The sequence below is a fragment of the Lepus europaeus genome, chromosome 5 (genome assembly GCF_033115175.1).
Source record: "Lepus europaeus isolate LE1 chromosome 5, mLepTim1.pri, whole genome shotgun sequence".
NCBI classification, from domain to species: Eukaryota; Metazoa; Chordata; class Mammalia; order Lagomorpha; family Leporidae; genus Lepus; species Lepus europaeus.
The window spans coordinates 92,752,535-92,768,423 of record NC_084831.1 but is presented as its reverse complement, the minus strand read 5'-3'; the positions used below and the strand labels follow the sequence as shown (position 1 = coordinate 92,768,423).

The 15,889-nt window shown below is 39.7% G+C and overlaps 1 protein-coding gene across 3 annotated transcripts in view; it reads right to left on the bottom strand.

Moving 5' to 3' along the window:
- The window catches only part of SNX7 (sorting nexin 7), a 148,977-nt gene that overhangs the window by 29,029 nt on the left and 104,059 nt on the right, over positions 1-15,889 (bottom strand). The window contains exon 9 of one of the 3 annotated variants that reach the window (XM_062191804.1): positions 12,973-13,403. The exons of the other annotated variants lie outside the window; for them this stretch is intronic. Coding sequence (XP_062047788.1) covers positions 13,326-13,403 — 78 coding nt within the window. The 3' untranslated portion in view covers positions 12,973-13,325. Of the gene's footprint in view, positions 1-12,972; positions 13,404-15,889 lie in introns of those variants that run through there. 3 annotated transcript variants of the gene reach the window in all.

Genomic DNA, 15,889 nt, shown 5'->3' with positions numbered 1-15,889 from the left:
GTACTAGAACCAAGTCACCGCTGCCAACCTAGGACTTTCCCAGCAGGAAAATTTCCATCCAGCTCTTCCAGTTTAAGAATTTCTTAGCCTGTAATGTATTCTGAGGCCCTTCAAAACCAGTTTTTTCACCATCCATTTCTCCTTTCATAGGTCATGGGTTACACTTCAGTTTGAAGCATTTCTCTGTCCCCTTCTTCATCTCTTGTAGATATACCCTCTGCAGATTTTTGTCTTTGAGACTATGTCCCTCTCAGACAGTCTACTAGGAGGACATCAACTCCTTTGCTGGTTCTTCATTTTCAACAAATTTGAGAGGGTCTAATCATATAATCTACTGATAAAAATAAAATTTATGCATTTTTATAATAAATCCAGATGGGCCAGTGTTGTGGCATAGTGGATTAAGTCGCAGTCTGCAATGACAGTATGTTTTATGGGTTCCTGTTTAAGTCCCAGTTGCTCTGCTTCTTACTCAGCTCCCTACTAATGGGCCTGAGAAAGCAGCAGATGTTCCAAGTATGTAGGTCCCTGAACCCACGTGGAAGACTCGGATGAAGCGCTTGACTCCTGACTGCAGCCTGGCCCAGCCCTGGCTGTTATGGCCACTTGGGGAGTGAACCAGTATATGGAAGTATGGAAGCTCTCTCTCTCATGTTCTCTCTCTCTCTCCCTCTTTCTCTCTCTCTCTCTCTCTGTGTGTGTGTGTATGTGTGCTTTTTCTGACTTTCAAATAAATAATAATAAAAACCCAGGAGTGGGCTCAATGGAATAAGAGCAACTGAGTAATCTCTTCCCCCTTGTTTGGGATTAGCTCAGAAACTGGGCCCAAAGCCAATTGCTGCGTGAGAAAACGGTCCCTGGGATTGGTTCAAGGTGGGCGTCAATCTGGGGAAATGAGACACATTGAGAATTTTATTGCATATTGTTGGAAAGAGTATTTTTATTTTTAACAATTGAGAACCATTGGAGGAGACAGCTTCTAACTTCCTCTTGATATTGTGTATGTGAATATGAAACTAAAAGCCACAAAGTCATTTCAAGTTGTGAGGAAAATAAGCCACAAAGCAAAGTTTTCTCACAGATGTGGAAATGGTAGAGAATCAGAGGTGGAGCAAGTAGATTAAGCTCATCCTAAAGTCACTCAATTTACAGACTTCCTAATTAAACAAGGACACATTTCTGCCCTGTTTATACCTGTAATTACAGTCAAGGCGTACCACTCATTTTGACAGTGTCAACCTCCCATTTTTGCACTTATATCAAATCCTGTCCTGAATGCAAGTTGGGCCTCTCCTCCATCGAGAGGATCCTGCACATCTTGGAACTGGCATGTGGCTACTTCCTTAGGCCACCTTAGTGCTTGGATTTTTTGTTATTGCTAAGCTCCTTTCCCTAACTACATCTCTGTCTCTGGTCCCCACAATTTTCCCATCATTCAACATTTTTCAGACGCAGCAGATGCTTAAGATTTTGAGATTTTGGCCAAGATACATAAATAAAGTAATTAACTTTGAAGCTCATTCTTCTACTTAATTATTTTTCACTAATAGGCACATATGCATAAACACATTTGTCTAAATATCTGCACACATTTACATGAAAACACATACAATTATGTGTCTCTACATGTCTATGTATCACATCTGAAATCTTTCCTACTATATATCCAGTGTATCACAGATGGATGGATAAGACTAGAGAACAGCAAGTGATGGAATCGATGCAGAGATCTCCTGGGCCCCACTGTCTCATTAATTAACGTTTTCATTTCTAAAATTTGAGGGCATTCCAGGTATGGTTTTGGGAAACAGGTCAGTGAGTTGCTTAGAGGCCAATGGTAGCAGCTATGTATTAGTAATTATGAAAGTATGTCAATATTTTCATGAAAAATATAGCTGTACTAGTGTAAACCACCATGGGAATTCACACTGGTTATGCCAGTTTACAGTGTGCTCTCAAGAACTATTGTCACTTCCACTGATGTTCTTACGGATGAGTTAGCCTGCTCCTTCACCCTGTCCTTCCGCTATTCCTCGCTTGCTTATTTGAACCTTTTCATTTATTATCAAAGAACTAATAGAACCATCCTGTTTGGGTCCCTTATTTTTGCATAATAGTGTCAGCCAACTTCTGGCAGTTGCTCATAATTCCTAAAAAAAAAAAAAAAATCCCGTAAGTTTAAACAAGTCATCTTGGGACCCCTTCTTTCTGTCATTACTATCTAGACAGCCTGGTTTTCTTTCACTTGCTCCTCCACATTAAACTGTTCCCAATCTCAGGGACTTTGCATGTGCTGCCTCACTGATCCCCAGTCTACTCCTCTTTGCCTGTGCTAGTTCTTACTCTCTGGGTCTTCAATAGTATTTCTTCATCGACTAAATAGCCCAGGCTGGGAGAGGCTGAAGACAGGAACCAAAACTCTATCAAGGTCTCCTTTACAGGTGGCAGGAAGCCAAGGACTTGGGCCATCATCCCCTGCATTCCCAGACTCATTAGCAAGGAGCTGGATTGGAGTGGAGCAGCCAGGACTCGTATCAGCACTCCGATTTGAGACGCTAGTGTTGCAAGAGGCATCTGAACCTGCTGTGCCACAATACCAGCCCCTGTAGTTATGCAATGTTATCTAGTGAATTGTTATTCCTAAAAAGAGACACATTGAAGTCCTACCCCTTCATACCTGGGAACATGACCCTATTTATGTATTGAGTCTTAATTTGAGTTATCAAGTTCAAAAGAGGTAATTAAAATTGTCCCTAATCTAAAATGACTAGTGCAATTGTTAAAAGTGGGAATTTGGATGCAGAAACACATACACATACTTCCCCAAGGGAGAAGAAAACCACATGACTGGAGTCACATGCATCTAACAGTCAAGGCACCTTAAGTATCAACAGCAAACACGAAATGCTGCAGAGGCAAGGAAACATCTCCAGCAGAGCCATTAGGAAAAGCAAGGCCTTGCAGACAAGGGTACTAAGAATCCATAAGGACTAATACATACATTAGTTTATGTTCATTAGCTGTTATATAATAACCATCTCCTCGTTAGACTTTTAGCTTTATGAGGTGATTGCATATCTGTTTTATTTACCATTTTTATAAAAAGATTTTATTTATTTTATTTGAGAGTTAGTGTTACAGTGAGAGGGAGAGACAGAGAGAAAGGTCTTCCTTCCATTGGTTCACCCCCAAAATGGCCGCTATGGCTGGCGTGCTGTGCAAATCCGAAGCCAGGAGCCAGGTGCTTCTTCCTAGTCTCCCACTTGGGTGCAGGGACCAAAGGATATGGGCCTTCTTCCACTGCTTTCCCAGGCCATAGCAGAGAGCTGGACTGGAAGTGGAGCAGCCAGGACTAGAACTGGCACCCATATGGGATGCTGGTGCCACAGGCGGAGAATTAACCTACTGTGCCATGGCACTGGCCCTGATTTACCATTATTGTTTACAATAGTACAGGTAGTGGTGTTTTGAATTGATTGGTAGTGGAATATTTCTGCAAGTAGGGAATTACTAGATGAGTGAGTGTATGGATGATATTGTAATGCAAAGTGTTTCAAAAGATTTTAAAATCTCAGATTGCTCAGATAAGCCACCTGGTAGCAATAATAATTTAAATTTCACTTTGGTAATCATAATACTTCAAGTAGGAAGAGTAATTTTTTGATGCATAATTATCAAATGCCTCATTTAACCAGCTCTGATTAGTTATTAAATTGCATGTTCTGGGATGATTCCCCATAAAATGAGAAAGCATCATTCTTTTGATGTTACCAAAAGATTACCCTGTCATGATTTAAAATAAAAAACACAAATGATCTCTTCAACCTCCATGACTTACACCAAGAGAAATATGAATAGGAACTATTGAAGTTCACATTTTCCTCTGGAATATATGTAATCACAGTCTTAAATAATTACACACTCTAAAGTGATAACAACTATGTAAATAGTTGGCCCTTTTAAAAATATCTCAATGGACTGTTGGCAGTGGATTCGTTCTGAGAGGAGGAGCTTGGTGGGGACAAAAGGCGCGGAGTCACCACACAGATCCCAGGAGTCAGGTGAAAGCAGGCTTGAGGCGAGCAGCCTGCAGACTCGTTTATTTCAGTTGGTACAGTAGCTTAAATAGTCAAGGCAACCAATCTGGTCAAGGGGAGGTTTATGCCCTAACCAATCACAGCCTGTTGCCAGGCAGTAAACGAAGCCATCCAATCATAGCCTGTTGCCAGGCAGGCTTCGTTGCCAGGTGGGTTTTGAAGCCATTCCTGAGTAACTGATGCTCCCTTGCCAGCGGCCATCTTGGCATGGCCTTCTCATTCCACCACAATGGACAATAACCTTATGAACAAAAACATAAATACCTGGGGGAACTGTAACACATGAAGACAAGATAATTTTACAGTATGCATCTGGCCTCTTTTGTTATTAATTTTTTAGAAACGTAGGAAGAGAGAGCTCTCATCACTGGCTCACTCCCCAAATGCCTTCAACGGCTGGCACTGAACATGCCAAAGCGAAGAGCCGAAACTCAGTCAAGATCTTGCATATGGGTGGTGGGGACCCAGATACTTGAGCCACTACTTGCTGCTTCCTAGGTTCTGCACTATCAGGAAGCTAGAATCAGCTGTAGCTGGGATTTAAACCCAGGCTCTTGTTATGACATAAAGATGCCTTAACCATCATCTTAACTACTAAGCCAAACACTCATCCCTGCTCTAAATTTATTTTTAATTCATATTTCCACCAGTTATTATACATATTCACCTATCTCACATACACCTATGTACATAAGCATGAATTTAAATATGAATTTATTTATATATATATATGTATCCCTTACATACTGAAGGTCCCCGCTGGGACAGAGGATTTTTTTTTTTTTTTTTTAGTAGCAAAGGGAATTAAAAGTGTATTTGACGACGTAAAAATGTTCAGACCCCTGCATATGGAGGGTCTTCAAAAACTCTATGGAAAATGCATATTATCAAAAAATGACTCATGGATTTCAATTTTTGTGCACCTACAAACTATCAAATTCCATTTGCCATCAGCTGTTGGGGTTGCCCTCCTACTAAGCTCCACAATCAGTCGCTACACTGATCTGAATGCCCCTCCCTCCCTGCAGACAGGCAAACCAGAGGCGTGGGATTGCCTGCAGGAAAACAGCCACCCTAGGCGGTAGCAAGGCCATTGGCTAAGTGCCCTGGAGTTCAAGGACAGCGACGGGATTGGAGCCTAGCGGCAGGGTGGAGGGTGAGGAGGTGGAAGGAGGGAGCAGAGTCCCAGGCAGCCGCCCGCGTAGGCGCCGTGTCATGGCGCCTCGCGGAGGCCGTGGCTGAGCAGACGGGTCCCTCCAGCGTAGGGGAGAGTGGACCCAGGGTGCTGAAAAGGCTGTGGCCCAGGGTGGGGCACTTTGATCCAAAGCCAAGGAGCTCCGCCCCAGCCCCTTGGCATCTCTGGGAGACTCTGAGGTGGGAGTCAGGCAGGAGTGAGGGGCGGTGGTGAGGCCAGGGCAGGAAGACGACGTGAGGGAAGGTGGCCCAGGTGCCGCGTGGGGATCGCGTGGAGATAGTGTGGAGATCGCTGCTTGACGTCTAAAACTCGCACCTGCTCGCTCCGGTTGCAAAATTCCTTTTCTCTGTTCCAACACTGGGCAGCTCTCTTTCTTCCTGGGAACAAATGCCATAAAACGTAGAGGTTGCTAAGGTCTTCGCCCCGGGCCACACAGTCGCACCCTGTCGCCGTGCGGAGTCATGGGTGGTCCACTCCCAGCAGCAAGGCACCTGCGGTCGCTGCTCCTCTAAAGGGGCTGGAAGTGGCGTCCGCAGACATGGCGTGGTCCTGGGCGACATCCTGTCGCAACCCTGCACGCTGCTCATTGGCCTGGGTCTCCTTTTTACATACTGAAGATTTCTTACTAGGATTCGTTTTAGCAAATAGAGTCATTAGTCTGCCTTATCTCAGAATTCACTCGTGGAAGCATTAGAATTCAAGTATTTAGTGGCTAACAAGGGAAAGCTAATACAGCACTTAATATGTTTTAGCATCAAAGTAAGTAGTCAAAGTCAGCTGTGTGTAATTTGTACTGTATTCTTATTCTGCCTAGCAATGTAGATCTTGCAGATTAATTTCCCCTTTCCACAGATGGGAAACTGAGGCCTAGAACAGTTAACTCCCAAGCCCCAAGTTTGAAATGTAATGATGTTTCCTTTTTTACAATACTTTCAAAAATTTATTTCTAGCTCTAATAACTCCAAGAGTTTATACAAACTATTAAACACACAAGACCATTATTTCTATGTTTATGGGCTAAATATCAGAAGATCTGTTTCCAGATTACCTTCATTTCTTCCTGAAGGGAAGTTACGCATCAGTCACTTTGCTGTACACTTTACAAATGTTTAAAAGTAGACAGAGATTGGAAAGTTTGCTCTATCAGTTTAGTGTTTGTGAGTGTATCAGTATCTAGGTGTTGGACATTTCTACTCCAGATTAAGTGCCAATCAAATTGATTTTCCCATTTTGGAAAAATCTTATGCTATAAAGTGGTCTTTCTGGGAACACAATTACATTTTCCCAACAGCCTTCCTTTTAATGTTTAATTTGTACCATAAATATGTACAGACTTTTACATACATCATGTGATGTAATACCATATTAATTATGTGCTAGCAGTAGCCTTTTTACAAAAAGGTAACAGGAAATTAAGTCAGTTTTAAGGAAATATGAGTGAGAGCTAGAAGATGAGTCAAAGTGTGATCTATGACACAAGTAAGCAGATTTCCCATACATCATTTAATAAATTCTTATAGGGTATGCCTTCCCAATAGTAATATCACATGGGTATTTAATAGGTAGTCTTTGTTTTTTTTTTAATAAGAATAATGGTGTGCATACTGTATCATAGTATTTTTTTATTTTTATTTTTTAATTTTTGAAAGGCAGAGTGGACAGTGAGAGAGAGAGACAGAGAGAAAGGTCTTCCTTTGCCATTGGTTCACCCTCCAATGGCCGCCGCGGCTGGCGCACTGTGGCCGGCGCACCGCGCTGATCCGAAGGCAAGAGCCAGGTGCTTCTCCAGGTCTCCCATGGGGTGCAGGACCCAAGCACTTGGGCCATCTTCCACTGCACTCCTGGGCCACAGCAGAGAGCTGGCCTGGAAGAGGGGCAACCGGGACAGAATCCAGTGCCTCGACCGGGACTAGAACCCAGTGTGCCGGCGCCGCAAGGTGGAGGATTAGCCTATTGAGCTGTGGTGCCGGCTAATAGGTAGTCTTTGGATGGAAGCACCAGCACTGCCCACAGCCTAGTTAGAAATGCAGAAACTCAGGCCGCAGTCAAGCCTACTAAATGTGAAAACTTAACAAGATGCTTCAAATGTTATTTAAATTTTTATAAGTGGTCCTCCATAGAACATGGACATTAGAAAGAGACTTGCATTATCCTTGGTTTCTTATTATTGAATTGGTTATTTTAGGCAAAGTAAGTTTTGTAGTTTCTTCATGATGACAGAGATAATGGTTCCTCTGCTTTTGCACTGGAAGAAAGTTTAGAGGATAAAATGTAAGAAATTACAACTCTCCTGACTAGCACATAAAAGGGACTCAGTAATTGATAGAAGCATAAATGGGGTGCAATTATATGAGAAAACACTGAATTCATGGGACTGAAAAGTTTGGAATACCTGAAAAGGAATTACCTCTTCTTTTAAAATAATAAATAATGTAATAAATATGCAGTAAAGAGCAGACACTGAACTTTCACCAATCAGCATAATTTGAAAAGAAAAGAGAGGCGACAAAATTATGGTGTATTTGTCAAGGTTCTCCAAAGAAACAGAGGAGGGAGAGAAAGATAAAGAGATTTCATATAAGCAATTGGCTCCCATTACAGAGGTTGACAAGTCCCGAGATCTGTAGTCACTGGGCTAGAGACCCAGGAGAACCAGTGGTGTATTTCCAGTTCAATGAATGACAGGCTTCAGACTCAGGAAGAGTCAATGTTTCCTCTGAGTTCAGACAGGAAAAAAGCCAATGTCCTGTTCAAGGAGGATCTCCTTTTTCTCCTTTTTGTTTTATTCAGGCCTTCAACTGACTGAATGAAGACCACCCACCCCAGGGAGGCAATCTGCTTTACACACTCTGAAGACGTAAGTGCTAAATTCATGCAAACACACCATTACCCAAACTCAGAATACTTGACCAAATATCTGCGCACCCTGTGCCCAAGTCAAGTTGACACAAAATTAACCACCATAGTCAACTTGTCACTTGTGACCAACTCAGAACACTGCAATTATCATGACATAATAAATGAAGTGGAATATTTGTGACCTCAAAAGGAGTTGAAAAGGACACAATATCAAAATGATTCTTAAGTAAAATTAAGTTTGGCTATATGAAAACCACAGTACATTGTCTTTAATTATTTTTTTATTACTGCGGACCAAAGTAAACTCTGACGGGATGGAATGAGTCAAAAATTATGGTTGAAGATGACTGGGATAGATGTCAGAGGGCCTGAAGGGGGTGAAATTCTAGAGAGGCCCTAGCTGAAATCCAAAGGTGATTTGGTAATGCTAATGAGTATCAAAGGAATAATGGAGTGGTGAGGAGGAGAGACTTGGAGTCTCATGATAAAGGTTGATGGAGATAATACCGAGGTCTGATTTTCCAATGCCATGGTTCCAGGGTGTTTGAACTAAGCAAATCTGAGGGATGACAGAAAGAAAATATTTAACAGCTTAATGTGGCACTTACACTATGCCAATCAAGTGGCCCTCATCACTCTGTAGTTGGAAGAAATACATGGTTGTCCTTTTCATTTTCAGGAGAGAAGGTAGGAATAACCCCATCTTTTTTTTAAGATTTATTTTGTTTATTTGAAAGGCAGAGTTACATAGAGAGAAAGAGAGAGAGAGAGAGAGAGAGAGGTCTTTCATCCGTTGGTTACCCAAATAGCTGGAACCGCCAGGGATGGGCTTGGTGGAAGCCAGAAACCAGGAGCTTAATCCTGGTATCCCACAGATTTAGGGCCCTGTCCTTTGCTGCTTTCCCATTTGCATTAGTAGGGAGTGGGATTGGAAGTGGAGCCATATGGGATGCTGGTGCTGCAGGTGCTGCATTTACCTGCTATGCCACAACACTGGCCCCTAACCGTATCCTAACCTAATCAGAATTATGAAGCACATGTTGAAAGAAGTCAAACATAACATATTGAAAGAAGTCAAAGCAGGAGACATTATAGGTATAGTTAGTTAACATAAAGGTGTTTAAATGCCATTTTCCAGGTACTATTGTGTCTTTAAAAGACTTCAAAATAGAACAAAAAATCTCCACACAATAGACTAATTTTATTATTATTGACTTTTAAATCATCATGAAAGAGCATTTGGAATATGATCTTTAGAGAAACTGGGTGTGGCAGTTTCTCATTTCTCCCATTTATGTGAAGACAGACTTACAGTTGAACATACACATTTGTACAAGAAAGGATCACAGCTTCATCATTCAAAATATTCACCAATCGCTATGCTTCTGTGGAAACTCAATTCAGTTTTTCAGCATAAGAACAATTTTTTTGCAGTTTATCTATCAAACTTAATGTAAAGCTTATTATACTTAATAGAGATGAGGGTCAGAACAACCCTAATTTCAGAATCTTGTGCTATTTCTTAGTCAAAATTATGATTGACTTCCTATGTAACTGGTATGTGCTGGGCTAATTTTTTTTAAAGATTTATTTACTTATTTGAAAGTCAGAGTTACACAGAGAGAGAAGGAGAGAGAGAGAGAGAGAGAGAGAGAGAGAGAGAGAGAGAGAGAGAGAGTCTTCCATCTGCTGGTTCACTCCCCAGATGGCTACAACAGTTGGAGCTGCACCCATTTGAAGCCAGGACTTCTTCCAGGTCTCCCATGCAGGTACAGGGGCCCAAAGACTTGGGCCATCTTCTACTGCATTCCCAGGCCACAGCAGAGAGCTGGACTGGAAGTGGAGCAGCCAGATCTCAAACTGGCACCCATATATGGGATGCTGGCATTGCATGCGGCAGCTTAACCCATTATGCCACAGAGTCAGCCCCATGGACTAATGTTTAATGTACTACTTGTAGTCTCAAATACATGCTATTTGAATAGTTATTTTTACATTAGTCTTTTTTATAAGAATAGTATTTATTACATAAACATACAGAACTACTAAAATTCTTGGTGGATGAAAACATACGTTCATTTAAAATTATAGTGTGGACATGTAATACATCATTTAATCTTCCCTGATGCTCTTTCCTCTGGGTAAAGCAGGCCCTTGTTTTGAGTGGTCAGTATTTAACATGTCTGAATGAAAACTGCCATGTTCTTTTGGTCAGACCCTCTACCTGCTGTTACGTGTAGAAATCAGAATTGCCCTCTGCCATGTTAGTAAAGGCATATTGGCTCCTAGCCATAAACAGTGGTTATGAAAGGGATGAGATAAGTGAGGCATATCCAAAGCCAGTTCTTCCATGGAAATTTTCAAGTGAATTGTAGTTCAGAGAATAGATCTCTTTACTTTCCTGTAGCAAATGTGGGCATTTGTGAGCTGGGGACCATTAGATGTTAATATACACAATATTTCTCAACCTCAGAGTTACTGACATTTGTGGTCAGACAATTCTTTGTTCGTGGCTGTTTTATGCATTATAGCATGTTTAGCAGCATCCTTTACCTCTATCCACTAGATGCCAGTGGCACCATCTTCCCTCAGGATAACAACCAAAAATGTCTCCAGCTGTGCTGAATGTTTCCTGGGACTCAAGTTGACGTCCAGTTGATAAACTACAGAATTAGCCTCACAGAACAGAGTAATAGGAAGAAGTGCAAGCAACTCAATCAAAATAAGTAGGAATTAAGAACAGAGTGAAGATCCTGCTAGGACAAGTTAAATTAAAATCTATCTTTTTATTTTTGGTTATGTAAGATAGCCAATTCACTTTTTTTCAAAGTAGTTTGACATGTTCTTTTGTCAAGTGCAATCATAAGAACCCTGAAAGAAAACTAGGAAAAGACAGATGAGGAAACAGGGCCACAGGGAAGAAAAAAAGAAAATAAATCAAAAAGGCTTCATCAGAGCAGATTCAAGTGTGGATTCTGAAAAGTTATATAAAAGAACTTATGAACCTGTCTACAACAGAGAATACAAAAGTTGATTGTGAAATAGATGGTTAAGAGCATAAACGGAGTCCCAAAAAGTTCAGAGAATATAAAATTATCCCTGTAATGAGGCAAATGAAGGAATAAGCATGTCAAGTAATGATTTCCTGTATATATAAAGTGTGTGCATGAACGCGTGTGTGTCTTAACAATCTGTGAGCTTGGCCGGCGCCGCAGCTCACTAGACTAATGCTCCACCTGCGGTGCTGGCACCCCGGGTTCTAGTCCCGGTTGGGCCACCGGATTCTGTCCTGGTTGCTCCTCTTCCAGTTCAGCTCTCTGCTGTGGCCCAGGAAGGCAGTGGAGGATGGCCCAAGTGCTTGGACCCTGCACCTGCATGGGAGACCAGGAGGAAGCACCTGGCTCCTGGCTTCGGATCAGCACAGCATCGGCCATAGCAGCCATTTGGGGGGTGAACCAACGGAAAAGAAAGACCTTTCTCTCTATCACTGTCTATAACTCTCTCTCTCTGTCTCTCTCTCACCATCTAACTCTGCCTGTCAAAAAAAAAAAAAAAAAAAAGAAGAAAGAAATATCTAAATCCAAAAATTAGCAAAAATTTACAGGGTCAGTTTACTCATACAGCTATAAAAATAAAGGAAATCACTCTATGACCAAAATTATTAGAAAATAAACCCTGAGAATAAAGTGAGTACAACTTGCTTTTTAGCTTTTTATTTATTTATTTATTTTTTAACAGGCAGAGTTATACAGTGAGAGAGAAAGACAGAAAGGTCTTCCTTTTCCATTGGTTCAACCCTCAAATGGCCGCCACGGCCGGTGCGCTGCGCTGATCCGAAGCCAGGAGCCAGGTGTTTCCTCCTGGTCTCCCATGCGGGTGCAGGGCCCAAGCACTTGGGCCATCCTCCATTGCCTTCCCGGGCCACAGCAGAGAGCTGAACTGGAAGAGGAGCAACCGGGACAGAATCTGGACAGAATCTCACTCTATGACCAAAATTATCAGAATATAAACCCTGAGAATAAAGTGACTACAACTTCCTTTTTAGCTTTTTTTATTTTTTTATTTTTTTTTTTAGATTTATTTATTTATTTGAAAGGCAGAGGAAGAGAGAGAAGTCTTCCAATTCACTGGTTTGCTCCCCAAATGGCTACAATGGCCAGATCTGGGCTGATCTGAAGCTATGAACCAGGAGCCTGTTCCAGGTCTTCCATATGCATGCAGGGACCCAAGCACTTGGGCCATCTTCCACTGTTTTCCCAAGCCATTTCAGATAGCTGGATAGGAAGTGGAGAAGCTGGGACTAGAACCGGGGCCCATATGGGATGCACTACCCTTAAATACCTATACTTGTGCTTTGTAAAAGGTAAACACTGACTAAATGGACAGAGAATAAACTGAATACATACTGGCTATCTCAGAACATGAAAATGACCTGTGACCTGTCAGGAGTATGAAAACATACCAGAAAAACAGAATATATTTACTGGTGGTAATGTGATTGTGTAAGGATTTCTAACTAATGACAAATAATTTAAATCTCCTGGAAATTTTTTTAGTTAATTGTGGAAAACATTGCTTAACTTTTAACAACTCAATTTTCCAACAGCTAACGTTTAATTATATATCATTAAATATAATTAAATATAATTAAATATAATTAATTATTAAACGTTAGCTGTTGGAAAATTGAGTTTTCTGATATCAAAATGAGTAAAATTTCAGATGAAATACACAGTGTATTTGTTAACATATGCTGAATTAATATTATAATCTGTTTTACAAGCCTGATCTACTGGTAGAAAAAGAACACACCATAACCAATCATTTCATATTAAACTTTTATTAAAACAGTCTTTCCATCATATTTAAAATGTCACGTTCCACAGTCAAGTATTTAAGGAAAAAATTTTCTATATGCAATTATTGGCACACAAATTTAAGAACATAATTAAAAAGAAGCTAAATCTCTCTATACAGACATATCTATATAGATAGATGTATGTGTCTCCAAATTCATGTTAATGACCTGGAATACCTGAGTTTTCAAGTTGTTGGTTTTCCAGATAGTGTGAAACATTTCTCATCCACTTGGTAAAGCACACAGCTGATCGAGAAAAAATAAATTTGGTTGATAGATGCAGCCCCCAAAGATCAAACGGAAGTGCTCAATAGGGTTAAAGTTTATCTTCAGAGTCTTCTTCTAAGTGGAGGTCAGTCTGTGATGTAAGGAATGATTCCCATGTAGCAAGGCACTGGATAATGGAAACATACCATGGAGGAGATCACTTTCAGTGTTGAAAGGACTCATAAATTTGCACATATCTGTTCCTGTACCAATCTGTCCTGCTCCTATCTTCCATCATTTTGCCAGAATCCTTTACAGTTCTTACACATTTTAATTTTTAATGAGGGGAAACATATTAAAAAATAAAAAAAATAGCATGGATCAGTTTACTAAATCAATCTGCTATTAAACCATTTCAGGTGAGACAAAAGAACTCTAAGATACTGAGAAAAAGATGGATCTATTTGGATCTAATGAGGCAGGCTACAGGCTTCCAGAGGAGTGACGACACAAGCATGTGTCAGATTTGAATCCCACTACATCAAGCATGAGTTTGGTAAAGTCAGTGAATTATTAGTAGCTTAGTGATAGTTTCTTCAGCTATTAGATTAATGATAGTATTTACCACTTATGGTGATTGTGAAAATAAACTTATATAATCTATATAAATCTCCACGCAGAATGCCCAGCACAAAGAAGGTGCTCAAAAATTAGCAAATATTATGATTGTCTGCTGTGATGAATGGTTAACATGGTCATTAATGTGCTAAAACACTTTGCTGCTTAGATAACAAATAAAAGGATTGTGTCTAATACACAAACAAGAGCTCTAAAATGATTAACCCAAAGAAAGCAGAAAGAGGAAAATGGTAATCATGAATTCTGCACAAAGAAAATAAGGGCAAAGTAACAGACACAAACTATATCAATAATCAATTTAGGTGTCTTAAGCCTAAATCTCCCAATAAATATGTAGATTACCTATTGAAGAACTTATAGAAGCCATTTAAATTCTGTGTAAATTTTTTATAAATATCTAAGATATAGGGACATAAAGTTGAACTTAAAAGAGTGAAAAACATATATCATACAATGCATGCCAAGGGCAAAGGTAGAATGGTTATACTAATCTCAAAATAGATCAAAGATAAACATGATCATATCATAATGATAAAAGGGCCAATTCATCTAGAATACAGTATTTAAAATGTTTACAAACACAATGAGAAAGCTTCAAAATATATGAAAACAAAAACTGACATAAATGCAAGGAAAAAGACAAATCTATAATTATAACTCATTTTGATAGTCTTCTGATGTTGACAGAATATGTACACAGAAAAGAAGCAGTAACTTGGGAGAGCTGAACAATACTATTAATTGCCTAAATGATACATATAGACAAAAGCAAAATATATATTTTCTTTCATGTACAAATATAAAATTTACCAAAGCAGGCCATATTTTGGGCCACATACATAGTTTCAATAAATTTAAAAAGATTCAAGTCTTATGAAATTTTTTTTGGAACAAAATGGAATCAAACTAAAATCAGTAATATAAAGATTCATGAAAACTCACCAAATATTTAATTTAAATAGGATAATCATAAGTAATCCTTATGCCAAAAAAGAAATCAAAAGGGAAACCAGAAAGTATTTTAAATTTAATGAAAACGGAAACACAAGATAACAAAAATTTTGATATGTCACTAACTCATGAAGTTCATAGTACTACTTTATCCACCTACATTAGAAAAGAGGAAAGGATTCAAATCAATGCTTTTGGTTTCCACCTTGAAAACTGTAATAGAAAAAAATCAAATTCAATATAATATGGAGGAAAAGAACACAGTAGGAATCAATGAAAGAGTGAAACCAAAAAGGAAATACTATAAAGAACTTATCTATACATTTGACAACACAGATGAAATGGACCAATTTCTTGAAAGACACAATCTCATTAAGAAGATACAAATAACCAAAATGAGTTTGGATTTGTAGTTCATTATTTTCCAACAAAGAAAACTCCGGTTCTGGAAATCTTAACTGGTGAATTCTATTAAACATTTAAGGAAGAAGGCACTCTAATTTTATAGAAAATCATCCAGAAAACTGAAGACACAGAAATTCTTTCCAATGTAACAAAAACCAAATACATCACAAGAGAATAAAAGCACAGACCAGAATTCCTTACAGACATATAGCTAAAAGTTGTAAAGAAAATTCAGCAAATCAAATCCAACCATGTGTACAAATAACTATACAAATAACTATACATTATGAAGAAATGGGGATTTTCCCAAGAATGCAAGATTGGATTAACATTCAAAGATAAATCAAAATAACTGACTATATTAAAGGCCCAACACTAGAAAACTAGTGCCAGCAAGATCCCAAGCCTCTGCCCACAGGCCTGTATCAGTAGACTGTCTTTAGATTCTCCCTAGCCAAAAAGCTGGGAGGCTACCTCTGCCACAACTCCTCCAATCTCCTGTCTTCAGCAGAACAAGACTCCCTCTGATAGGGAGCAGGGCAAGAAAGGGAATTTATAACCTTGCATTAGAGCCCATACCAGGGTCTAGGAGACCTAGCACCTGATGAAGTCCAAAGGCCTCTACTCCCCAGGACAATGCCCACAGATGGAGTGTGTATAGTTGCCTCAGTATCAGAT